The 27973-nt window shown below is 40.8% G+C and overlaps 1 protein-coding gene and 1 long non-coding RNA gene across 2 annotated transcripts in view; one reads left to right on the top strand and one right to left on the bottom strand.

The window, feature by feature from the left end:
* The first annotated feature begins 24 nt into the window (after positions 1-24).
* On the top strand, positions 25-27834 carry LOC129329629 (uncharacterized). Its single transcript, XR_008597000.1, has 4 exons — positions 25-110; positions 1367-1484; positions 26164-26292; positions 27748-27834. It is a non-coding gene; the product is annotated as an uncharacterized LOC129329629 (long non-coding RNA).
* Positions 2079-27973, bottom strand: part of ARFGEF2 (ADP ribosylation factor guanine nucleotide exchange factor 2) — a 62628-nt gene continuing 36733 nt past the window's right edge. Inside the window, exons 23-39 of the mRNA XM_054979132.1 lie at positions 27088-27187; positions 26358-26398; positions 26094-26263; positions 24423-24574; positions 24139-24311; positions 22847-23007; positions 21812-21942; positions 21591-21720; positions 20730-20865; positions 18288-18426; positions 18150-18204; positions 17754-17868; positions 16176-16306; positions 12880-13048; positions 10200-10338; positions 9144-9261; positions 2079-6730 (exon numbers count right to left, since the gene is read on the bottom strand). Coding sequence (XP_054835107.1) covers positions 6554-6730; positions 9144-9261; positions 10200-10338; positions 12880-13048; positions 16176-16306; positions 17754-17868; positions 18150-18204; positions 18288-18426; positions 20730-20865; positions 21591-21720; positions 21812-21942; positions 22847-23007; positions 24139-24311; positions 24423-24574; positions 26094-26263; positions 26358-26398; positions 27088-27187 — 2237 coding nt within the window. The 3' untranslated portion in view covers positions 2079-6553. The remainder of the gene's footprint in view (positions 6731-9143; positions 9262-10199; positions 10339-12879; positions 13049-16175; positions 16307-17753; positions 17869-18149; positions 18205-18287; positions 18427-20729; positions 20866-21590; positions 21721-21811; positions 21943-22846; positions 23008-24138; positions 24312-24422; positions 24575-26093; positions 26264-26357; positions 26399-27087; positions 27188-27973) is intronic.

Below are 27973 nucleotides of genomic sequence, written 5' to 3'. Positions count from 1 at the left end.
CAAACGCGCTCCTTCCTCAGCTGGGCCAACCGACGGCTCGCGCTTCTTCCCAGGGCCGTCCCAGAATGCAACGGAACATGGCCAGGCCTTACCAGCGGGAATTACTTTAGGTAGGGTATATAATTGCCAACCTCCAGGCGGTCGTTGGAAATTTCACGTTATAGTTGCTCTCCAGGCCACGGAGAACAGTTTTCCTATAGAAGATGGTTGCCTTAGAGGGTGGACTCTATGGTCCCTCTGCTCACCAAACCGTGCTCTCTCGGGGATGTACCCCTCAAATCTCTAGGAATTTCCCAACCTGGAGCTGGCAACCCTAGCTAACTTTATCAAGTTACTCTACAAATCACTCTCCAGCCCAAAAGGTAGAGTGGATTTAAAAATGGAGCTCACTCCACAAAGTCACCTAGGCTAACTGGGATCAGCATCCTCAATTTCATGACCAGCGTTGCTGTGACTTGGAAAAGCATGGTTCTATTCCTAGCTCAGCAGTAGCGCTCTCTGGGTAACAGGCTGCTTACCCCCATTGCAGCATAGCAATGCAGAAGAGAGCAGCCCAAGATGATTAAGGACTTGAAACCAAGTCCTTTTCCTATGAGGAAAAGCTTCAGTTTAGAAAAAGACAACATGAGAGGGAAGATATGATAGAGGTTTATAAAATGGTACTCGAGGCAGAGGAACCATGTAGAGAACTTCTTGCTTCCTCTTCTCCACAAGAAGTCAACTTCAGCACTGTGAGAGATACCACATCCTATCTATCCCTTTTGTGGCTGTGTCCCAATTCAGACTTATCCTTTCACAGCATGTGTTACGTGGATTATCTTGGAAGTTTATCTGCAGTCTTCCCAGATTATCAACTGGCTGATGAATGCTTCTAAGGATCAGGAAAGACTAAAAAGAGTTCCCGGATATGGTCTGAAAGCATATGATATAGTAAACTTACTGAAAGTCAGCAAGTTTGATTCTAATAAATTACTCAAAAAGTACTAGTGCATTGACACACAAGACAGTGAATGCTTTAAAAGAGTACTATAGTGCTGTGCTTTAAAAACAGAAAAAATTGAGATCACAAAAAATTGCTACACCTACTGCTATATTCACTGAACTTTCTCCATCTAGAAGCATTGATGGGGGTGCGCCTCTCCACTATCTAGTACAGTTATCCCAACCCTGTTGAACTTGTGGGCATATTTGAAATTTTGAGAACAGGTAGTGAGCTCCATAACAAACCATCTACCACAGGGTGGATGCGACCAATTATAAAACGGCTGCTATGGGGGCTGTGCCCAATCTCAAAATGTTGTGAGGGTGCAATCCAAGCATCTTCCTGTCATGGAGACAATTGTTTCTGAATGAATGTTCTCTGCAGACAGGTTCTTTTGAAGCACTTCCTGCTCCAATGAAGTGGAGGAAAGACTGGATAGGCTCTTTGCTTTGATGAAGAGATGCTTTATAGAAAGACCAAGTGGATACCAATAAACACACTGGTGAGTATCATGGCACCACGATCTGGTATACATGATAGGTTATCAGAACTGACAGTTCTATACTTTAGCATTCTTGTAACAGTTTTGCAATTAGAAATGTGTACCTGATGCAAGTGGATCAATTCCTCATACCCAGCTGCTAGGTAATAAGTTACATGCAATTAACCCATTTTCACTGTGATCAGGAAAGATATGTGAGAATAAACCATTTCCACGTAGAGATCACTGTTGGCTGAACTGGGTGATGGGAATAATGTATTTGTAAACAGATTCCAAAAGACTGTCAGATGATAATTGAAAGCAATGTTAGAAAGTTTTATATTTCTATTGGATATAAGTATGAAGCATATTTGTTCAATAAGTAAAAGCATGAAGCCTATTTGTTCACTGAGTAGGTAAAAATAAGTAATTTTTTTCATCATAACTGCTAAAAGAGGGAATGGCCAAAGCCCTATGCCTTGCCCGCGTTGCAAATTTCCAAGTACTGAATTCAAACGTGACATTGTTCAGGCACATCAGCAAACCATGGTTTGCTGTTGAGTGAACAATCCTCAAAGGAGCTTTGAGTTCCGCAGCTACTACAGTCTCTTTCCTTCCCTCATATATAGTGATGAACATCCAAACAGTAGCTTACTTCTGCTATGAAAAACAGTGGTTTCATCTTGGTTTGTAGGAAAAACATGATCTATAGTTTACCAGTTCAGATACAAGGACAACTATAGTTTGTTACCATCCTGGAAATAAAAAAAATAGGCCTCTTGGGTTCATCTAAGCAAGCTTGAAGCACTTTCAAGATCTACTGATGTCTATAAATCATGCCTTTGATTCCTCTTTAAAAGCCTTCATAGTACCACCATCAAACTAGATGCAAACTGATAGTTTATGTATGCTTTAAATCACTATATAAAAAGTGATGTTTGTTTTTAAACTTTATTTACCACCTGATTAAAGCATGGAGTACAACAATATTATACATAATATTTTATGTAAAAAACTTTACATTGCTTTTCATATTATATAATTATTCTGCTTTTCTCTCAAAAATGTATACATCCATCGGGCAAGGAATGCTTTTCATTAACTTAATGATATTAAATGCACTTCATAATAGAAGATCTCTTAAGAAAAAAGTAGCTTGTAACTTATTTTAGGCATTATATAGATAAAACATACATTTGCACAAAGTATATTTTATTTAAAGTTGCAAAGATATTCTGGACAAAATGTCAAGACATTAGAGAATTGCACCTCTCACAGATCACTGTTTTGTTGTTTGCTTCAAAAGCTATGGATCACATCACATCACTGGGTTAGTTTTTAAATAGTTAAGGGCAAAATTTTACTGGCCACTTACAGTGGCTTACATTAACTTCAGCAGTGACCAAACTGCCCTTATAAAATGCAATGTACAAACTATTTCAATTAACCTGACGCCATCCATTCTTATTAAAACTAAGCCTGCTTATGTGCAAATATGCAGGCTTGAGACATCTATGGTCTGTAGTCCTGGGGTATATTTGTATTGCAGAATTTTAACTGTACTGAGCATTTGTTTCATGTTTTAGAATTTATATAAAGAAAAAAATTACTTCCAGATGGGGCATAAGAGAAGACAGATGCTATTTGCTCCATCAGACAACAACGCAGGGATCCAAGTTAAAGTCATCTTAAGGACTTCTCTCATTAACAGGCTCACCCTCTTCTTTCCTTTTTGTGTAGGGTGCCACTTCAGTACTGACAGAATGAGTCTACGAGTAGGTCTATGCATTTTGTAAGACTGGATTTTAAATACCCATTTGCAGCATGACTTTCTGTAACTAGTGAATTTTAATCTTATTTAAAATATAAAAAAGAGTACTCTGGCCTACGGCAGTAATCCTCTAACTATGGTTCAGAGTTCAGGAGCAGATTGTGGATTTCTGTGCTCTTCTCTGGTATGAATTTCTCCTTTTGTTTGCTTCAATCACTATTAGGATTACATCTGCACTGACATTAATGACAGTTAACATTAACTAGGGTATGCTTCTTCAATACAAGTTTTGAAGCAGGTTTGCCTGCTGGGGTTGGGAGGAAGCCTATTCATGTTCTCCATGATTAACCACAGTGTAGATGCAATCTTTAACCATGACCAAGTCCATCAAGGAAAGAGAGAGAAAGGAGACCATCCTGGACAGGGCAAAAGTGGATCTACATTCCATGTGAGCTCATGACTTGACCCTGATCTCTTAGCCATGATTAAGAGAGACTGATAACATTACACAGGTATTGTAAAGGTGGCAGATGGAAATTCTGGGAAGAATTTATATCATTGTTATGATTGTCCACAGAGCTTGGTGTTGCCAAATAGGGAATGAAACCCCCAGAGTACATTGGAGAAACAGCCACTGTAAGAACATGTTCAAACATTACATCTACTACTTCATCACTCTCTACAAATCTAATAAACACACACAGACTCTCAGACACATCTGGAATAAGGCTGTTATGGAATCTCTTCCCATCCCATGATAACCCACATGGTAATCTAGAGTTTATTTTCCAAATATCTTTAACAATCGGCCATTTGAAGATGCAAGTGTTGACTGCTAAACATAGCTTTCCTAAGGAAATAAAGTCATTTAACTCTAAGGCTTTAAAAAGGCTGTAAGTTTTATGATCAGAATATTCTACATATAAGCAAATATCTCATATATATATATATAATGCTTCACAGTATTTTACATTGCAAAGATTTGGAAGATACTGTGTCAGTCCCATATGTATTGCACTTCTCATTTAAATTTTGAAAGATCAGTTGTAATGCTGCCACGGTTTCTCAAGTAAATCAAATGGATGTGAATTTGAACAGGTAATGTTTGACAAGTAGGGACGGGACCAAGCTGCATTTGTACTATACATTAATAGCAGAACTATCACAGTGAAAAAAATAAATAAATAAACCCAATTACAAGTAGGGTGTGGAGCAAGATAAGGTTTAAAGAATATAAAAATAAATGATTTCCTGCATTACTTTGTGAAATGCCTCTTTAAATTGCAAAACATAAAAGGCTTAATTATTTCAAATACAGAACAAAGTTAAACTTCTATTATTTTTTTCATTTAACCTTTTGCCAGTAACTAAATGTTCCCCTGATCCTGTCTTATAAGTCAGAGGCAGTTTTGCCAACACACTTCACATGGGACAAAAAGCCGCACTTGAAAAATCTTTGGTAAAGAAATTAAATCTCAGAAAGTGTTTTCACTCATCCTACTGATGACCAAAAACAAAAGAAATATAAAACACAAACTGCTAAGTTATAAACAAAAACTAATTAAGAGAAAAAGAGAGCACCAGTATATAATAAATCCAGCCAACAATTCTGGCCCTCCAATATCCAACACATTGGCTTCCAATGTTAAATTCATTTTAACTCAGATGCCACCATCTTCAAAGGAACTTACTTGAAAAGATCTTTGCTGAGAATTACACTTCAGGACACACAACCTCCCCCCACCCCCACCCCACTTTAATTAATACTCTTAGAATTCTCTTTTGTAGATATGGGTAGCATAAAATATAACTGATAATACTTTTCCAATTGCATTTTAATACATTTGAATAGAATCCATTTCCATCCTTCTCCTCCTTCATACAAATAATATACCCATTATAGTAGAGGGGAACATGATTACACAGATTACTAGCCTGCCTTACCTTACAAAACTACTATTGCCTTCAGTGGGCCAAGAATTCTATAACACAGCATTACAAAGGAAACAAAAAACCCTGCGACCCTAGAGTCAGAAGAGCTAATAGAACTGAATTGATAAAATTCAAAATTTACCTCATTTGCCCCCTAATAAGCGGGCTTTTGTTGCAAATACATGTGCATTTATATTAATAAACCAGGTGGTCCCAAAAGGAACCAGACTTTACTCCCTCACATCACCACTGACAAGTAGCACTAACCAAACAATTAACCATTTCTCTCAGCAACACTGTAAAAATATAATATATCTTGACACATGCCAAAGATAGACCGCTTCTACCCAAATGCTAATCTAGGTACTACTCAAAAAGGGAAACTGTTGATTAACCAGTAAAAATGTTAATCCATTCCATGTGAACTTCAAAGATTTAAAGTTTTGTTTTACCATTTACTTTGTATTATTAAATATAAGAATCAAAAGGATTTCTAAAGCTCTCAAGAGTTTTGCCCACTCAAATTATCAGAGATTTCAAATTGGATCAAGAAGCTGTGATAATGGTGTCCTGCTGGTTTTTTGGGTGGGGTGGGGGTATATTTCCTTTCCACAAGTGACTTTGTTGAACTTCGACATCACAGTTTAAATACAATCTTGGTATCAAGGGGTGGTGGAGAAAACTGGCTACAGGCCAATCCAATATCGGCAACCAGAGCACCACCATACAGCAGGTATCCTATAACATACTGCTACTTGGCAATATAGATAGGTGCAGATAAAGACTGCTGTGGATTTTTGCTGGCTCCAACTGTCCAAACACTGTTGCTATGTGTTTACAGAAGAGGCAGCACCAAACCATTTGGAAAAAAGGGACCCATTTTAAACACGTAGATCATTTTTAAATCAGATGCACAACAGTGAGAAAAAATTATTCCAGCATGATTTTCCCAATCATCTTCATTACTTTCTTAACTATTAATATATTTGCTAATATCACAAGCCTGTATGAATACATTCAATATTATCTGTGGGAATTAGTTTCCATTGATTAATCATTTCCAGCAGATTAAGGGGAATTATGCTGGAAGGCATTAAAAGAGGGGACCACTGCAAACAGATTTGAAGAGACAAGCTTAGTGATCAAAATGACTTGACATTTACTGCATTAAATCATGAAAATGCTAACAGCTATCTTTATAGGGCAGCCAGAATTTTAAAAGACACATTTTCCTTCAGAAATACCAGCTTGATCAATATAACCCTGCGGTTCTCAAAGGTTTTCTTCTTTTTCTTCAGACAGACCTGCTAGTTACAAATTTTTCTCCTCCTGCCATCATTCTTTAAATATAATATAACTCAGGCTTTTGAAAAGAGCAGCTATTGAGCTACCATGCAAGCGAGTGGGTCCCAGTTGTCCGTAACTGTTCTTCAGGAATCCATATTTTGAACACTACACCTATACGTAGGAAGAACTTCCGCAGCACGGCTCGGAGCTCTGGGATGAGGTCAAACTGCATTATTTCACAGAGATAGGGATAATATGTTGAAGCATGAGCTCTGAACTTGAGGGGGAAAAGAAGAAAGGTGAAAAAATTAATGATCATACACAAAAAAGGTAAAAGTTAACTTCTATTTACTTAAATATTGTGGCATAGCAATATGCTACACTGAATTATCAACAGCTCTTGAGACCACTGCTAAGCCTATTCACTAGTTTCTTCTCAAATCGAGATCTATCTAATGCAGATTGGCCAACTGGCAGCCTATAAGCCAGATCTGCCCCATTTTATTTATTTATTTATAGTCTGACTTTCTCAGTGACACTCAAGGTAGAACACAGGATATAGAACAGTGCCATCTAAGACAACCAATTAACAATACAGTTGGACTAGAATTACAGAATGAGAGAACGGGGGGAACAAAAGCAACGGTATACTGTAAACAATACAGAAAGTGGATCACAAGGTATAGTACAATGTGGTAAAAGCAGGAAATGCCTATGATAATCATTACAGTGAACTACAAGGTGCCCTCCTGGTTTCTTCCATTCTACTACAGTTCTAACCTTTAAAAAAAAAAACTCCCTCCTGAACATTTATGTTTTGCACACCATGAGGAACAACAGAATAGTAAAACTTCTTTGGCTAAAAACTTCCACTCCTCTCTTTGGGAAGTGGCCCGAGCACCAATAACCACATATGTTCCACAAGTGTGAATTGCTTCTTCTTGGTCATCCAGTGATCCAGATAATGCCTTTTCATTTTGTTATCTCAACATGTAGTTATATACAAATGGTTTATGGACAACTTCTTACACGCAGGGTGGCCATTTGCAACCTCTTAAAAAATTCAGCCTTCAAGTCTCAAGGCCCAATACACACTGTACTTAATTTAGGGGCTGGTAGTTTAGGGGTTGTCATTTGTCATGCACGTTTTTTTATAGGAACAAAAGTATTTTGTTCTGCCATAGAGAAACCCTCAGAAGCAGGCAATTGCTATTCCAACTTCTCACATGGAAAACTGAGTAGGTTACCTAGTACAGCTGAACTAAGATTTTAAACCTGGATTCCATGCACTTGGGATGGAGCTGCTCTGGACCCCCCACTTGAAGCTCAAAATAGTCTGAACCAGGTAACTTTGATTAGTGCCAGTACAAAAACTGAATAGGATGACCAGCTTCTACCATTCTGTGAACTTCTCCTTGGGGCTCTGAGGAATCCCAGCAGCTACAAAGAATCTTGAGCCTGATTTATCTCGTGGCGTTTTCTTGCATGTGACTTTGACTATGAGACACAAGGCTGCTTCTCTTGTATAATTTCATATACATGCATAAATGCTTCTTGCAATGCAATGTAATACGTGACTTTTGTGTGTGTCCTGCTACACCCATTTGAAATCAGAAACAAGGATCTCCTCCCAGAGCCAGACTCATACCTTATTACAAAAGACACATAGCTTCAAGTAACAGTACAAAGGTACATATATGAAACTAAGGTAATAAGTAGCCTAGTGATCTGTTCAAAATGCCTAATCAATCTTTTTAATTAAAAAAAAACAGGCATCTCGCTCTCATTGCTACAGAGGACCAGCTGAAAGCACATGATGGTGTTTCACAAGGTGCATAGTAGCCACCACAGGGACACTGTAAGTCTCATGAGTTCCTTATGGGAACTCAGTTTGCAACTGTGCAGGACTCTAATTTGGATCAAGTCTGCAACATGCAGGGAGAAGGGCTCTCACCTCCTCATTCCCACATGTGATTTTCTCAACCCATAACTGCCTCTGGGAGGGGCTGATATTTGCTCTGTTGAGGGATGGGCTACACATGCAGTTGCCAGTGGGACAAGTAGCACGGTGGAAAGCAAGAGCCACCATTCCAAGCATGCTACAGTCCAGAGCCAGTTCGGGGCCTCACATGCCTGAGAAATAAGCTAACTTTGAGATCTTACAGCTGATGTCTGAATTTAAGTCTCGTGGTAATATGTCAAAGTAAGGTGAAGTTTGACCCTAAGAATTCAACGTCTTGGGACAGTTCCTCATCTCCCCCTACCCCACCCACTGTCCAGCATGCCTGGTCTCAGGTCACCTTCCCTTAAATCTCCTTTTTTATCTAGCCAAAGCTTGTTCACTAGTTGTGGCATTTGGTTAATAAAAACTTAGCTCCTGGAACCTAAACCATTGTTAAACAACTATGCGCGAGATTACTAAATTATCACAATAATCACCTAATTTACACACTAATGCATTTCACATATGGAATCTAGCCACTACCTTTTCTCCATGTTTGGTTTGTGTATGTACTCTTCTCTATGCATTTGGTGAAATTAGAACCCCTTTGCTTAAACCAAAGGTAATCTTACTGCCTATGCTTTTAATTATCTAGTATTTTGTCCAGTAAAGCCAGAAAGACTGAATGAACCAGAGAGAGGAAAGAGACATTTTGTTCATATTCATTTCTTACAATTTAATTTCTTACCTTTTCATCACTGACTTTAAGTGTTTTTGTTAAAAGCAGCAATAAGAGATTAGTCCAGGCCTCTCTGTGGCTTTCTGAGTTCACGGTAATAAAATAGGCCAGTGCTTCACTGCACACACTAGAGGAAGATAATGCACATTTTAATTCATATCAAAAGGAACAGTAAGCAAACAGCTTAGAAAGGTTTTTCTACCTACCCTCCTGTCCATGCGGTATGTGTGAGTTTTGATAGGTGCAGTTTAATGAAAAGGGGAAAATAACAAATCCCACTTTTTTTTAAAAAAATGTTAATTATTTAACATAATGTTGCCTTTTTAAAAATCATATTGCTGAAGTCCCTATTGAGTTTGCAAATATTACCACAGGCTCTATAAAGGTGGGATTGTCTTCCATCTGGTACAAAAAGGCTTTCATTATTCTACTTAACAATGAAAGAGGTAATTATAACTTGGCTTTTATTTTCCCAAAGGAAATAGAGATTTTGTTCTTCTTTGTCCCAGTAACTTTTGCTACAAACTGAAGTGTGTTGCACCTAGCACCATCTAATCTAATTAATTCTGCACCATCTTCAACCTTTCATCTTAGATTTGGGTCTTTTTCATCATGCCCTGAAACACCTCTGTCTCCCTCTTTTTTTTCTTCTGAACATCCAGCTTGATGAATTCTGGAGAATCTTGCAAGCTTGCTCTCTAGCTGTAACATTTGAGCCATCATTGTCCTACTTCGATAGCCCCAAATTTCCCTTTTCCATCTTCAAACAACTTTGTCCATCAAACTGAAAATAAAACCTAACAGTGGTACACTGAAATCAGGATCAGTTGCCTCTTGTACAGAATAGTATGGATGAACTACATGTCCTAAGCCAGATATTTATGTGCACGTCCTAGCTTTGCATCCATAAATTTCAACAGAAGTGTTCAATCTGCATGCTTATCCCTTGGCATGTCTGGACTACAGTCCTATAGTGAAATAGATAGGGGCGTCTAGAGAAAGGTATTGGAATCCTGCAACCACTAGCCTGTATCCCAATGCCACAAGGGAGGAAATCATTCTTACTTCAGAAGTCTTTCTTGTATAGCACCCCAGGAATCTTTGCGGTTTTCATCAACATACATTCGGAAAAGGATTCTCAGACAACAAGCCAAACTGCTGGTCTCTTGTTTTAAAAGATTGGGTTTTGATTTACCCTTGAACCCTGGAAAATGAAGGGCAATACAAACCTAATGAGTTGAATTAAATAACTTCACATGTAAAAGCTAATGGAAGAAGTATCCTGGTAATGGAGACAAAAGGGTCCAAGATCTGCTCCTTAAAGATTTAGATGTTGATCAGTTATTGCAAGATCTAGCCACTATCAACACTGCAGGACTTCAAAACCAGGAGCGCTGGAAGTCAGGCACTATGTCTTGGACCCTATGTCCACACACTTAGCTCAAGCTGCAGCACTGCAATCATTTTGTATGCTTCTAGATCAGAGGTAGCCAAGCTTTTTGAACCTGGGGGCAACATTTGGAATTCTGAAAAAGTGTGGTGGCCGCAGCCACAAAATGGCTGCTGCAGGAGATAGAATCAGTCACAAAACAGCGGATACAGCTTACCTTCAGTCACACAGTGAAGATCCTTGTGCTGTGGAAGCAGCTTCTGCCAAAGCAATATGTTTAAAAATCTGCATAGCCCATCAATACTCCAATGGCCAGTCAGAAGCCATGCTTTGCAAAAGCCCCAACTGGCTCCACCCACTTTCTAAAAACACTTGGCAGGGACCAGAATAGGTGCGTGTGGGCACAATTGTGCCCATGGGCACCACGTCAGGGATCCCTGTTGTTATGACCCCTTTCTTTCTCTCAGTTACATTTTGCCTTTAACCCTTTTCTTCTTGCCCCCTCTGGTAGATTGCTGCCACCAGGAATTATATTCCAAAATAACTTAAATTTCCCCTTTAATAACATGCCTAAGTGTTAGGCTCCTTTGTGGGCCTATGTGGCCCTGAGGATAGGAATGGGATATGGAAATAACAGATACTCTGGGTTGGAAAAAAACAAAATAAACTTTTATTTTTACAATAAGTGTATCATTTTCATATTATTTCTTAAGCTTGATGGTTTCAAAATAATGTTATTTGTTCTTCAAGTTACTTTTCATAGACACAGTCACTCCGATCTCTCAGCCTGCACACGCAGTTTGTCTACTTCTGATATCAATTTCTCACTCAAATGACTTTCTCTCAGGCGCACACACAGTTTGCCTCTCTTGCCCTGACTGAATGTTCTTTCACCAACAAACACAGTTCAGGCTTCCACACAGGTTATATTTCTTTTAGAAATTCACAGACACTCTCAGGCTGCAAACAGCTTGCTTCTCTTGCCCTGACTCAATATTTATCTCAGAAATGCTTAGACTTGCTCAGGCAGAACACAGCTTGCCTGCTTTCCCCAGACTGAACCTTTTTTCTCCACTCAGTAACTGAAACAGCAGTTCACTCTGCCCACATTCTCAGTCATCAGCCAATCATATTACTCACTCATCCCTCTCTTTCAACCCCTTTTCATCTGTACCACACCAAGCATTTAAACACACACACACACACACACACACACACACACACACACACTTAAAATCATTACACCCGTGCTAGAACTTCCATTTGTGCAAGGCTCTTTGAAAACCACTGATCATGCACAAATGGAAGTACTGACAACAGAGGAAGCAAGCTGCGCTGTGGCTGGAGCAAAGCATGTTTAGAACACAGAAATAAGATTCAAGCCAATCTCCTTACATACTGTATCACTAGGACAGCTGGCCAGAGAGAGCAATGAGCAGAACTATCACAGGAAAAATTCTCATAACCACGGCTTGAGAACCCAGAGTGATGGGGGCTGGGCAGGTGGAGGAAGCTCAGGGTTTGATGAAAAATCAGTGTCCACAAATGGAATTTGCCGGGAGGTATATGGACCCACAGCTAACACCTTTGGGAACACATGACAGCCCAACTGGTTTTTGAAACCGAAAATCCACTTTGGGGTAGGACAACTGGTATATAGGAAATGGTGGTGGACAGGACTAGAGGAAGATGTTCAACCCTTTACCAGTCCACAGCTCCACTGACTCAAACCACTCTCAAGCAGTTTTTCTACCCTGCCAAGTTCCAGGCAACTTGATGTGGCAAATCCCACTGTGACAGGGGAAACTTGGTAGCACAGAAAGATAAGTGTCCTACCTAGCCATTTTACTGCTTCTCCTGGTCACTCCCCTCCTAAAGTGGTTTTTTCCAGTTTAAAGCAGTGTTATTTGGGTTACCATTTCATTCACATGCACATAATGTATCGTTTGTGCCTTGGTGGAAATCACACGGTTTGGTTGAATGAACCTGTATAGATCCACAGAAAAATAAGCCTTGGGGGCCAACCTCATTCCCAAAGTCTATGAAGTTGGATCTACCACCTAAATGCTTCAGTTCCCTAGAATCCAATCTGCAGAATTCTTCTGTGATGCAAGAAGCATGAAAAGCCATTTTATACAAATGATCACCACATCGGTGATGTAAGTTTTCTGGAAATTCTAAAGAATATATTTAACAAGAAAACCAAAAATCCAAAACAATGATTCCATGCCATTAGATGAATAGTCTAGATTTTTCAATTTAAGATTTTAGTCAGTGTAATCTGTAAGATAATGCCAAGAAACTTTAAAAGCATTTTGTAAGCCCCTTTGTGCTTTACGCTTTTTACATACTTACCAGCTCTCCACAGGACAGTTCGTTGTTCATAATTTGAGTTAAAAGCTTTTGAGAATGAATGAGACTCTTGCAGACAATCCAATAACTTGAAAAGATGTTGAGAAGACATGTATTTGTACATTCCTTGATCCTCAGTGTCAATGTGAATGTCTGTATCTAGGGTATCCCTCTAAAGTAGAAAATCCAATGATAAGGTATATTGTCTGAAAACGTAAGTGTTCTCAAATCCAAATGTTTCCCCCTTTACCAAGAACTCCACAGTTTTCCCAGAGATGATCTTAGTAGGACACACTTTTCCCAGAGATGTTCTTAGTAGGGCCCAGGGCAAAACTCAAGGATGTGCCCTCAGAATCACACAGGCAGAGGGGGAGAGGGATCAGCTGTAGGACAGCAGGGGCCACCACCTACAGCTGGTCACCCTCCCCATCTGCATAAGTCTCATGCAGCACGGGGATCAGCAGTGACTACATGATGGTGGTGGGGCTTCCTGTGTGCCCCCCCACCCAGTGCAGGGCCTGGGGCATCTGCCCTTTATGTCCCATGGCCAAGACTGCCTATCATATTGGTAAATGCACTAGGAAAGCAGCAACATGCTCCATACACAACCAGAATCAGAGCAAATTCTAAAAGTTCTATATGATGCAATCAGTGAAAGTCATATGCCACACCAAAACACAATGGATTCAGAAGCATGGTGCCTTGCTTTGAATGTATACACACGCAGGTCCTTTTTGCACTAGGACTTTAAAGTGTTTCAGTATCTGAACTCCTTTTCTGCCATTTTTATCAGTTAAGCGAGGTAAGGGTCATACGGCTGCTTCTCAGTTGGCTTCCTTCCTCCTGGGTATTCATGCATTTTCTCATTTTTTTTCAAAGCCAGAAACAATTCCCAATGTTGCTGCTTATTCCCTACTGGCTTTAAAAGCCAGCAAAGAGTTAAATGGCTGCTTTCCCCTTCCTCCCTTGGGGTATGCACACACTGGTTTTTTTTCCAAAGACAAGAATGTGTTGTAACATTGCAACAGTATTTATTTATTTATTTATTGGACTTCTATCCTACCCTCCCTGCAAGCAGGTGCAGGGCTTATAAATAAAATAATTTACATTTAAAAACATCAATAAAACAGAATTCTCATTGATACTACCACCCCACCCCACCCCGACAGCAGCCTTGCAACCACCCCCTGCCAGTAAAACACAAAGGGATGGGTAAAAAGAGGGGGAACAGGCCTTTTCAATCAAGCAGTAACTCATACGGGGGGGGGGATGATCACATGGCCCCCCTGCCAAGAGGCCGGTGGGGAGGCTTTTTGGATGACGGCTGATCCAGCCTCAACCATATGCCTGGTGGAACATCTCAGTCTTGCAGGCCTTCCAGAACGCTAAGAGATCCTGGCAGGCCCACATATCTTCTATCAGTTCCACCAGGTCAGAGCCAGGACCAAAAAGGCTCACGCCTCCAGGACCACCAGTAGATGTTTATTGGCTGACCTCAGCACTCTCGGGCTCATATGATGAGAGGCAGTCCCATGGGTATGCTGGTCCCTGTTTGCTAAGGGCTTTAAAGGTCAAACCCAACACCTTGAATTTTATCTGGAACTCCATGGGGGGTCCGTGCAGCTGCTGCAAGATGGGAGTAATATGTGTCCTATAAGGAACACCAGTAAGGACGTGTGCAGCAGCATTCTGGACCCGTTGTAATTAACACTGTAACATTGTAATGTTATGGCACATTCCTCCTAAATGACTGCTTTCCCCTTCCTCCCAGTCATGTTTCAGGTTCTGCCAAAGAGAAAAAAAACCCAAGCCTTTTGCACAGCCCTTTGAAAACAAAGTGGCAGGGAAGCTGCCATGAGGGGACGAAGCATCAGCATTTTATCCCTTTCTGGCTGGGTTAAAAAAAAAGAGAGAATGCAACAAGCATGAAAAGTACATTCCCCCCCCCCTAGAACTCCGCCACCAATTGCCTCTCCAGTGGGCATGGGAAAGCCCAATCAGCAAATATAGGGGAAGGGTCCCAACATTACAACGTTACCATGACTGCTCAAAGTTTTTTTTTTTTAAGTGTGACATGAATTGCAAAGCCCCGAAAGCCCAAAACTGCACTGAGGCTTCAAAGCCCGTATAAAATGAAAAGCAAGACATCAAATTGAAACTACCTCAGACAGTGTAGAACGTGGGGGTGCCATGCTGAAGCCACTGTGGCGAATGCACATAAATGGCAGTTTAAACAAAAAGCAGTAATCACATTGAAGGAAAACATGCAGAATGATCTCAGATAGTTAGTCAATATTATAATGTTTAGATTTACACTGCACTTACACATACTTTAGGTTGGATCCAACCAGCTTTTCTGCTCAATCTCACCCAATTCCCCTTCTTACCACAGGTCCCTGTTCCACATGGCTTGTGTCAATGCAGCTCCCATGGTTCCCAAAATAGCATTTCTAGTGGCCAAAGGAGACTCCCTCTTCCCTTTTACTTAAGCCAAAAACCTGTTTGGATCCTTGTTGTAATCCTTATATCCCTGTAATCTTTACGACCACCCTGTAAAGTCAGTTTTAAGTGGGTAGCTGTGTTGGTCTGCAGCAGAACAGCAGGGTTTGAGTCCAGTGGTACCTTAGAGACCAACAAGATTTTCAGAGTGTAAGCTTTCAAGAGTCAGAGCTCCCTTCTTCAGACACCAAAACGCTTACATTCAAAAGCTTACACACAGAAAATCTTGTTCGTCTCTAAGGTGCCACTGGACTCAAACCCTGCTATCCTGTAAAGTTAGTATTACCATTCCCATTATTATAGATAGAGCATTGAAGCCAAGACAGGATAGCTTGCCTAAGCATATTTTGTGGTTTTATGGCAGAAGTAATATTTAAATCAGAGAGTTCCTTAATCTCGTAGCCACTTTGCTGCAACTGCTCAGTTCAAATGTGGTTTTTACCATCAGAGAACTATGCATTTTAACAACAAGTTCTGTCCTATATAATCTGCAAGTCTTTCTTCCAGTCTGGAGAAATCCAGGGCAGTATCTGTTTTGGACTTATCCTTCCTAATCACTGCCTGCTCTAACTTTAACAATTAGTAACTTGCAATATGTAGCTTAAGAAAAACTTGCTTAGTTTAGCAGCTATGCTTTTGTGCACAGTTAGGGGGAAGTGCTAAACCCATTTAGGTAAACTAAGTGTTTCAGGGAGTTTCAAATACAATCTATAAGACCTTTCCCCTTTTCTTCCTCTCCGCCATATCATCAGCAAACATACAAGACATCGTGAACTTGGAACATATCAGAGGTTTCTTACCTGAGCAGCAGCCATATGCTCAGCATCTTCCTTCTTGCTAGTTGCTGGGTAAAATACTATGTTGTCAATAGTCTGAATCAGTTCCAGCTGCACAACACATTTGATGAGAAGGCTGGCAAAAAGTTTCTGGTCTGAGAAAATACCAGTGGGCTGAGCTTTATTCCAAAAGCAATTTCAATTTGTTCACACAAATCAATGGATGTAGGCACAAAAGCCCTTTTGGCACCAAAGCCCCCAGACTAGAGATGGGCACAAACCGAAATACGAACCAAAGTTCATGACGTACCGGGCCGGTTCATGGTTTGTAAACTGGCAGTTCAATCAGAGCCCATTTCTGACGAACCGCCACAAATTTTAGGGTGGTTCGTTTGGTTCATTTTTTGGTTCGTCACTGCAGACAGCCTAGTGCCGATCAATCAGTTTTCTAGGCAACAGGGGATGGACTTCCTGCAGACCTTCTGCTGGCCTGGAAGTGGCCTTCTGCTGACCTGGAAGTGATGATTTGCTGACCTGGATGTGACATTTTCACAAACCAAACAAACCGGTTCGTGAACTGGGGCAAGTTCATGAAAGTTCATGGTTCGTGAAAGGCAACGAACCACGAACTGCACAGTTCGTTTTTTTCCCGGTTCATACCCATCTCTACCCCAGACCTTTCTTCCAACCAGCCTCTTTCGCAAGCATGGAATATATGACATCCGCTACAACCAGGGACCCATGAAGGCCCAGATCTAGTGAGGACTGCCATTCCCCTTTAAACTACTTTCATATCATTGGTGATAGTGTCATTTTGTGAGCCCTTCACAATAGAATACATTCTTCCTTGTAATTAAAGTAGCAAAAGACTCACCAAAACACAAAATTGCATCTCCTATAAATCTCAATAAAATGGTTGACTTGAATTGAGCTAAAAAGGAAGGAACTAGAAGAGCATGACTGGGCTATCAAACACTGATCTATGAATCTACTTAAAAAGCATATACATAAGGTTTGCACTGGGTGTGGAGTGAAACTACAGGCTTGGATCCTATGAACTATGAACAGAACAGTTCACAGGAAAAATCTTTGCCACCTCTCACTTCTCACTGGAGTACCTTGAGGTTCCCCCTCCAAAAACCACCTCTGAGAGTCAAGGGACCCTTGAAAATGACCTGAGATATATTGCAGGAAGCAACTGCCCCCTTGCCCCAAGTTGCTGAGCTCTTGATCCATTCATGGAAGAGCTCACACAAGAGGAAAGGACAATTCCTCCCAGTTCCCATCTCCAGTTATAGCCCCCCATAATGTTCTACAGCTTGTTTGGACTATCACGAGCAGCTTTCTGGTGGATTTAGTGGAACAACAGAGGTAGCAAAGTTCCCTTCTGTGAACAGTTCATAGGATTACAGGCTATGTTTCCAAACCTCTTGCTCACTCTGACAAATCAGACAACAAGGATGCTGGCATGGCTTCCTCAGAGCCCTCTTTACTGCCCTCTCCTTAGGGTATTAGGATGGGGGTAGCTTGTAAGGAAGTGTGAATGAAGATCAGATCATTTTCACATAGGCAGATGCTGAGGAAGCTGAAATAGAAACTTACTTGAATAAGGGCCACCTTTCCAGCTTTCATCTGTGGGATTTGAAAATTGGCTTAGTCCTCTTTCTGAAGCATTTTTATCAACACTGCTTAAAGACTGGCGATCCAGGTCCACATCCTAGAAGTAAACAGAATCTACATTTATGTTCGTTGAAGTTTTAACTCTGTGTTTCAAAGTGATACAACTTATTTCTTTAGACACTATACAAATTACTACTACCACCAATTTCAATTTTTATTTACATCCTTTCATTAAGACTTTATAATGACAACTGACTTCAATGGACAGAAAAATTCTTTGAATATCTTCTATTCTCACATTAACATTACCTAGTCACAGAGACCTTTATTTGGCACCCTTCCCTCCAAGTGGAGATGAGGAGAAGTCAGAGCTCTTACCAAGTGCTTTTCAGATGAATCATCTTCCATTCCTGCTGGCCTCCAAGTCAACAATCTGCAAAGGAAGAAACAAATATGATTATAATGGTGATTGTGAGCCACCTGACAATGTTCTGCAACATCTGGAATTCTACTCACACGTGAGGAATTGTCGTTTTGAAGATCTCTAGCATACAGTTACAGGTCTGGTCCCAAACCTCTGGACTGAATTTATGCCCATTTAATATAACCAGGCTTTCTAGGCAGTTGGTACCCGATCGAGCCAGCTGCTCATTATCTATTGGGGAAAAGGGTTAGATTAAAAAAAAATTTAAACAAAATTCATATTCATTGTGATTATGTTTGTATCCTTTCAGGATTCAAAACTAACTTTCTAAACAACCTGACCCGAAAACTGGCTTTGCTGACATGCAGCACATATTGTCAGCAGAACAGACAAAATGTTGCAAAATGGGATCTGAGCAGTTCTCTCCCTTGTCCCCACTTCAATTACATGTGCACCAATAGTAAACTTGGTTCCCTTGAAAACCAGAATTTAAAATTGTAACTTGGTTTGTGCAATAGACCTGGTTTTCAAAGTAGGACAGTATTAACCCTGGTGTGTATCTGCAGTATATAGAAAGAAAAACCTAGATTAATGACAAGTGGGAAGGGGCAGGAGGAGGGAAACTCCTCCAGAGAGGAGGAAGCATGAGCTTCCAAGGCCAATTGTATTACATCTTTAGAAGATCATAATAATAACAACAACAACAACGTTAGATTTATATACCGCCCTTCAGGACAACTTAATGCCAGGGGTGTGCGCTTCGGGTTCCCGGTTCGGGGGAAAAATCCAAACCGGGCCCAATTTGTAAAGATTCAGTATTTCCAAATTGGGGCCAGTATGATGACCCAGATTCGGAAATAACGAATCAAAGCTTCCCAAAGCAATTCAGATTGCTTCAGGGCCTTAAAGGGTGCCCGGGTTCCTGCCCTCCCACCACCACCCCACTTACCTGGAGCAGTCTTCTAGTGCCGCCGCGGGTGGCGCCAGCACCAGCGTTCGCTACCGCTTTGCCGGCCGCCGCAGAGGCCGAAGTGGCGGAGCAGACAGTGGCGGAGGCAGAGTTCGCTGCCGCCCTGCCAGCTGCCGCTTCGGCCTCTGTGGCAGCGGCGGTGTTCGCTGCCGCCCTGCCAGCCACCGCAGAGGATGAAGCAGTGGAACGGGTGGCGGCGCCAGTGTTCACTCCTGCCCTGCCGGCTGCCACACAGGCCGAAGCAGTGGCGAGGGCAGCAGTGGTGCCGGCATTTGCTGCCACCCTGCTAGCCGCCGCAGAGGCTGAAGCGGCAGAGCAGGCGGTGCTGGCACTGGCTGCAGCCTTCCCCACCACCCTGCTGGCCACAGCAGTGACAGCAGAAGGCCTGCTCCGGCCTTCAAGGTAAGTGGGGTTGGGGGGAGGGGCAAGGGGGGCTCAGGGGGGAGGTGGGAATCTCTCTTCGGTATGCTCCAAATCACTTCGAAGCATACCAAAGCGATTTCCAAGGAGAATTTGTGATGGGTGGCTGTCATAGGCTGTTGGGCTTCTTCAGGCTGTTTTAGACTTGTACATATTGATGCAATTTTATGAGTTTTTTTAATTGATATCTTACCCTGGTGTCACATTTGTAAACTGCTTTGAGTCTTTGGAAGAAGGGTGGGTAATGTGTATAACTGTTTTTCATAAATATTATTACAGCTTCATGGGCAAAGATGATCAGCAGAACACTTACATACAGAGCACTAATTTTTGCATTTCTCATTTCCGGGGGTGGGGTGGGGGGCTAAACGTAACTTTAAAAATCCAGGAGCTGAGCATTGGCTCCAAAATATATAGAAAATGTTAGAAGGTGATTTTTTGTTCGTGCCAATTTTCAAAGTAGCCCTAATAGGATAGTAGGAACTATTTAGCCAATCAACTGAAATTCCAAAGACTAGAAGTATTCATGAGAGTTATTTAGTAAATTTCAGCATTTAATAACATTAATATTCGATTTATATACTGCCCTTCAGGACAACATAATGCCCACTCAGAGCAGTTTATAAAATATGTTATTATTATCCCCACAACAACAAGGGGCTGAGAACTCGGAGAGAGCTGTGACTGACCCAAGGTCACCCAGTTGGCTTCAAGTGGAGGAATGGGGAATCAAACCTGGTTCTCCAGATTAGAGTCCTGCAGCTCTTAACTACTACACCAAACTGGTACCAAACCGAACAAATGATAGGTAACTGAAAGAATGGGGGAGATTTTAATACATAATTCCTCAAAAGGGAAATCAAATTTTAAAGAATCTAAAAACTTCGTATCAAAATAACAATAGCTTTTTTAAACACAGTGTTAGCAACAGCACCAAAATTTTTAATAAATGGGTAGCTAAAATCATTCCACACTTGTTAGTAAAAAATGAACTTATTTCAAGAAAAAACATTTTTTTCTGAAGAGTTTGTCATGGAAAATCATCAGGTAGGGATGGAAGGGAGAAATGAAGACCCAGTTTATAGATACCTTCCCATAAATGGTATTCATTCAGAATAATGTGACATGTATTTAAATAAGCTACCTTGTTTTACACACCAGTGTAACTGTGCAAATATGTCAGAAAGCAGGATCTCATTCAAAGCTTCATAGAACTGTGTGAATACATCACAGATTGCATAAAGTGCATGGTTACATGTAGTGGTCATCCATTCAGATTTCTGTTGAGAGAAAAAGCAGGCCTGAATTCTTGTTCGGATAGACAAGGAAGGGTTTTAAATGAACCATTTAACGAAAATCATAACAGAGCTTATAAAACACACAGAACACACATGAATTGCTTCCTTCTATCCATGGTCAAAAAATATATTGCCATTTTTGCTTACGTTAGTCTGTAAGGTACTATGCCCTATAAATGGCACAAATGACATCAAATAAGTTGCCTATTGAAGAACAGAGTATTTGTCATTTTCCTTAAAGTAAGAGATGCACAAAGGCAGAAGGGAGAGAAAGCCCTAGTGTTACCATTGTCTTTGCTGTTCATTTCTTATTCTTCAATTTTTGTATATTGCCTTTTGACAAAATCATTATACCATATGATGGTGGTGGAGAGTGCCCTCAAGTCATAGTTGACTTATGGCAACCCCTGGTGGGGTTTTCATGGCAAGAGACTAACAGAGGAGGTTTGCCACTGCCTGCCTCTGCAACTCTGGTCTTCACTAGAAGTCTTCCATCCAATTACTAACCAAGGCCAACCCTGCTTAGCTTCTGAGATTTGATGAGATCAGGCTCACCTGGGCTATCCAGGTCAGGGCCATTATAACCATGTACTGCATCGCAAAAGAAAACTCAACTAAGAGTCCCTAATTTCATTAACAATAAAGCTGGCTTTGATTATTGCTTTGAGGAACTCAGATTGGATCCCTTCTTAGAGAGTTTTTGATACCTCTGTTTGCTGTTCTGGTAGCTTCATGTTATCAAATATCCTGAACACAATGCGAAAGAGATCCTGCCACCAGTGATTCTCAAAGGTGTGGCCATAGCTCTTCATAATTTCAAACATAACCGTTAGGCCTCTACAATATAAAAAACAGAATGCAAATTAACAGGGAAGAAATCTGAAAGCTGAGCAGAGCCCCTATGACCCACTTTGAAAAAACTGTTTACCTTGTGCGCACATCAAGCTTGCACCGATTGATAATACAAGAAAGCTCAAATAAAATGGGGAACCACCCTCGGACCCAAACTCTGTCTCCAGGAGCCACATTCATATCGTCACTTGTGTATTCTCTCAAAACCTGTGAATGTAGATACAGATATATATGTTTGCGTACACATACACATAGAGATGACAATGCATTCCAGTTTGAAAAAAAGCTTACACTACCTAAACAGGTTTTGCTGCAAAACTGAGAAGTTTAACAGTTTGGCGAAATGACAAAAGCTCAACATAAAGCAAAGCACAGATTTATGAATACAAAAGTCACCCTACAAGATCCATTACATTTTTATTCCACCTTTCCTCCAAGAAACTCAGGGTCACGTATGTGGCTCTCCTCTCTTCTTTTTTAGGGAGCAATCCTGAGCGTGTCTACTCAGAAGTAATCTCATATTATTCAATGAGGCAGCCTTATTCTCATAACAGGCCTGTGAGATAGGTCAGACTTGTCTACTCAGAAATAATCTCATATTATTCAACGAGGCAGCCTTATTCTCATAACAGCCCTGTGAGATAGGTCAGGCAGAGGGTGACTGATTAGCCCCAACGTCACCCAATGTACTGCACAGCTGAGAGAGGATTTGAACCCAGGCCTCTCCAGTACTAGTCTGACACTCCAACCATAACATCCTACTGGCTCTGTTTCTAATATTTTAATAATATGTTTGATATCCATATAGCAGCATCTTTGTTCTCCTGGTGATGGCAGTAATTTTAAGATGTAAAATCCAGGGTATTTCATGTGGTAACGCTAGACTTCTCTAATGCCTGTTAATCTTAGGCGGGGCAGGAGAGGAGAACTATGATTTCCTAGGGTTATGGTAAAAACATGTTATATTTTCTTACTAAAACAGAAAACTATGAGATAAGATTTCCCCAGCTAGAAAATAAGTTCATGATCCTCTTAAAGTAGGTCAGCAGTGCAATACTTATTTTTAAGCCTCAGCAAAAACCCAGAAATATAATCAGGAGAGAAAAAATACCTGAGGTCTTTCTGAAACATATTTAGCACAAAAACGGATAAGTCTAATTGCTTCCATGCTGGTATCTGGAAATGCAGCATTACAGGAAAACTCTGACAAACACTTTACAGCGTCCTGGAATGAATCTATTGCTGCAGGAAAATGCTGTTGAAAAATATTCGCTGAGGGATTGAAAAACAGAAAAGATTTTTTTAAAAAGCACAATCACCACTTTTCAAAAGTTATTTCTACTGTGTTGGGACCTCTCGGTAGATCAGACAGCTCAAATAATGAGGCCAAGTAAGTTGGGCTGTAATACCTGCATGTAATACATGCACAGTTGCAATTCCGGCAGCTGATCAACGATAATAAGCCTGTATAACTCAGGACTCCCCACCAGGCAGACCAAATATGATAGGCTGCCAGGGGCTGAACAACTCACTGGTTTTTACTGCCTGCCTAGGTCTGAAACACAATTGGGTTGTCAAGAACCTACAGGCCCCAATGAATGGCCTTATTTGGCTCAGAGGATCATATGTGGTATATAAACTTGAACTGGCATAACGTATTTCACAGTAAAAATCTATGCTTGCCTGGCTTTTTCCTATGTGACTTGTCTAGGATTAAGCATTGAGTCATGAAGAAGGAATCCAGTAAAAATAAGACACTGTTCTCAAAACGTTCTTTAACTAGAGCATTATAGTTGGAAGCAAAATGTCAAAAAGGTTAGTGGCAATTGCTTCCGATTACTTCCACCATCTTCTTCAAGAGGTGGATTTTAAAAAGCATCTTATTACCCTTAAGTGCTTTCTGTCAGCTGCCAGTAGCAACTATTGATTAGGAGGTGGGAAGGAGAAGGAGGAAGAGAGACAAGACCACACCTGAAATGAGAGCCACAGCCCTGATTTTGCTAACAGGAGATTCAGTGACAATTCAGCCCTGTTCATTCTCAGTGTAAGCTCTACCCACACATCTTACCATGAGCAGCAAAGGCTTGCTCCCATTTAGAGCAAGCCGCATCAGGCCAAAGGGGTGAACACGTAACAGGGGTGAAACTTCTGAAATGCATCATTTGCTGATGCATGCGGAGCTACAGACATGAATGAATTTTTGAACATATGGGATGACTGATTCTCCTACTATCTAAAGTAAGATACACAGGGCGGGGACAGGATTCAATTTCTCTTAAATTGAATTTATTTGATTTTTTATAATATTTTATACAATCTAATATATTGAAGTGCATGTTAGAAACAGGTTAGCTGTTTCTATTACTCTCTTTTGTCAAATCAGCCATGATAAACTTTACTTACTAACTATATGTCCTGTTGTCTGGAATGCTAACTCCACGATATTCCCATCATGATCCGATGCTGCCTGATGAAATACTGCAAAAATATTTTTCCACCCTGAGCGGATATTAGCAGCTTGAGAATTCACCATCTGAGCAATGCAGCGAATCACCATGTCACGAATTGTTGGAGATCTTATTTTAAAAGACAGAGAAATAAAGATATGCTACCTTATTTATGGTATTGCACATGACAGCAGTAGCATGCACATGAGCATAATCTTTTGTGCTGTAAGGAGCACTTACCTATTTTTCTTCATAATGTGCTCAAAGGGCCTCAGAAAGTCCTTTTGAAATCGGAAGTTGGCCAGCTCTCCTTTTTCAAGAAACTTCATTGATAGCTGTCTCAAAGAATCAACTGCAAATATGGCCACATCTTCATTAGGATTACAACCAACCTACCAAAGAGAAAAAGGCATTCCTTCAGAAAGTCTGGAATTCATGTCTTGGTCATAGTTACACCCTTGAAACGAACCAGAGATTGAGAAATGTGGCCTTTGAGAAAGGGAAAGCTTTTAATATCACAAATAACTTGAAGTGCATTCTGCCTGCTTAGTCTCTGGAATGGCTGTGGGTCAGTGCTCAGAGCTCGGAGGTGTGAAGCGCAGGCTTACTATTGGAGACCAGCTATCTCCAGGATGGGAGTTATCCTGGGGGGTTCCACAGGACACAATTTTATCATTCATGTTATTCAACCTTTATGTAAAGCCTAGATGAAATAATTTGTAGCCATGGAACTTGATGTCATCGATAGGCAGATGACAGCCAGCCCTATGTCTCTCTATCCAAATCCCCTGGTAATGCACTAGAGGTTTTAAATTGCTACCTAACAGCTGTGGTCAGATGATTGAAAGCAAATAAACAAACTGAACCCAGGCAAGACGGAAGTGATGCCAGTTGAGAAGGCAGAGATCTTGAAGGACATTATGCTCCCCACTTTCAGTGCTATTCAGCTGACCCTTGCAAACTCAGTTAAGAGCCTGGGGGTTATACTAGATCCAGCACTGCTGCTAGAGAAGCAAGTTAATGCTGTTGCAAAAAATGCCTTCCACAAACTTAATCTAGCCCAGAAGATGGCTCCCTAACTTGATATGGCTGATCTGGCCATCTGGCTCCACAACCATGGTAACACTGAGGCTTGACTACTGTAATACATGCTACATAGGACTCCCCTCAAAGTCAACACAGAGACTCCAGTTGGGACTGAATGCTGCAGCTCAGTTGTTATCAGGAGCTAGGAGGAGCTTGCATATTATTCCCATTCTGTAGTCACTCCACTGGCTACCAATCAGTTAGCAGGCACACTTTGTGATTTTGATTATCACATACGAAGCCCTTCATGGGCTTGGCCCCTCATATTCTCAGGAGCTCCTCTCTCCGTATGCTCTGTCATGGCAGCTTCACTCATCTGAACAAGGCCTTCTGCAGGTGCCACCCTGCAAACTGGCAAAATCAACCGCTGCCCAGACATGCACATTCTCTGTAGTGGCCTTATGGAACAGCCTGCCTGAAGAGGTCAGGAGAGATTCCACTCTCCTGGCTTTCCACGAGCTGTGCAAAACCTGATTATCCAGGAGGACTTTCTTACCCAGGTAAGATGGCTGTGCTGTAAGGAAATGATTTAAAGAGATGCTTTGATAAAGGGACAGAGAATGTAGACTATATTATTCTCCACTGTCTCTGACCATTGTTTATTATGTTATATCAAACTGCTTATGCTTTGCTTCAACATTGTTTCAGCTCCATATCTGATTCCTGTTTGTTTTCAAATTTCTGCAGTTCATTGAATGTGCCAGCTGTTGATCATATTGTATTACACTGTGTAATTTATAATAACAGTGATGCGATTGTGTACACCAGTTAACCTTGGTGTCTGTCGTGACAGTTGAGAACAACTTGTTTACAGGCTTCACATACCTTATTGAAATGATCACCAATCACATGCCATATCCTGGACCACTGTAGCCTAATTCTATTCATGTTGTAGTAGGAGATCTCAACAATCTTCTGTAAGCTGAACATGCGAGGGTGGTGAGGGGAAGCCAGCTCATCCATGGAAACAGCGCACAGCCATCGAACGAAGTCAACTAAATGTTTTAAGAGATGAGATGTAAAAGTAAGTCTGAAAGAGTCCAATACAACTTGCTCTTCATTTCAGTGTATTTTGCAAAACGTACATACCTATTGCATTTCCATCCAGTCTTGTTGACCCAGTAAATATTCTGTGGAACAAGTTCAGATACACAGTTGAACAGAACATGAAGAACAGAGTCAGTGCATGGAAGAACAGTATACAAATGTTAACAATTTAAGCATGAGGGGTGGGGTTGGGAGCAGAGTTCCACTCATGGAAAGGGGCTTCCGTGCCTCCTCCTTCATGCAAGACTATGAGTTCCCAACAAATCTACAACTGTTGCTAGAGGGACCCTCAGGAACAGCATCAGATGTGGCGGTGATGACTGCAGTTGGCAGGGAGACCTAAAGAAATCACTGGACCACTGCCATCACTGTTTTGCAGTGGAAATGTCTTCTGCCCACACAAGCAGGGGCTGGGTTTCAATGTAGAGAATGTTACAATTTGACTGTTATCAATAGGGAAGCATTTAATTCATGTAATTCCACACTGATTACAGGGGAAACTGCTTTAGATTCAGGGCAATATATCTCAGGGAGCGGGGAGAAAGATGAGAGATGGAGATACAGCAGTGGTTACCTATCTTTTGTTCCCCTTCTACATTTTTTTTAGCATCTTGGTCCACTCTGCACACAGCCCAGGGATCAGCCCTGGAATACTGTGGATTTTTTTCAACATTAAAAACAAACTATTGTTTGAATCCCAGAGTAGAACATACTGTGATAATGACTACAGCTTCATATTTAAAAATAAAGCAAACACACACTCAAAAGTTACCTGTCCACTGCCACCACCACACTTTGTGAACTGGTTTCTCCCACAGATTCTTGAATACTGGCTATTTGCCTTTTATCAACACTTCCACCAACAAGATTGCCTATACAGAAAGAGACCCCCCCAATCATTAAATCTAATGAAGAACACATCACTAAGCATCTATTATGATTGTATTAAGGTGCCATCAGTATTTAGACCATCAACCAAAAGAAAATGGAGAACTAGAAGGACAGGGTAAGGTGGTTTAAAATAAGAATTACAGAACTTTCCAGAATATCTTTCTGCAACAAATCATACTGAGTGCTCAAGGATGAATTACCCACAGGTACCTGAAAAATATGGTCCCTCTCAACACATACATTTATCCATTATCTGGCATATTGATGAGCATTTTGCTAGTAAGTTAGAGATACTCTTTAGATGGCAAAAGTGCAGAGTGCTCTTTGAAATGTTAGAAGTGGATTATTCCATCCTTCTGCCATAACATTTAAATGGTTCAGCTCTATGGATGAATAGCCAATTGCCAAGGTCTTTCTTACGCAATCACCTGGGTTTGCGACTTCCTTACTGCTACCATTATGTACAAAGCACTAGATTTTTAAAAAACTTATATTTTAAAATACTTATATTTTAAAATAATGGCATTTTAATTGTTTCTAGGTAGTGTTTTCTTTACAAGCCAGCCAGCAACTGGAAGAGTATTTTCAGCCTAGAATCCCACCTGTAACATCAACTTGATAATAGGTAGTCACTTTTTGCATTATACTTGTCTACCTCCCCCCCGCCCCGCCTTTTAAAAAAGAGACAATTAAAAATGGTGGTGATGTTATCTGTGTGATACACAGGTCACACAAATTCTGGGTCACAATGATTTTTAAAGGTGTAA

Source organism: Eublepharis macularius, chromosome 5, assembly GCF_028583425.1.
Source record: "Eublepharis macularius isolate TG4126 chromosome 5, MPM_Emac_v1.0, whole genome shotgun sequence".
Taxonomy (NCBI): Eukaryota; Metazoa; Chordata; class Lepidosauria; order Squamata; family Eublepharidae; genus Eublepharis; species Eublepharis macularius.
The sequence above is the reverse complement of the archived record's forward strand: the minus strand, read 5'-3'. Positions and strand labels throughout refer to the sequence as shown.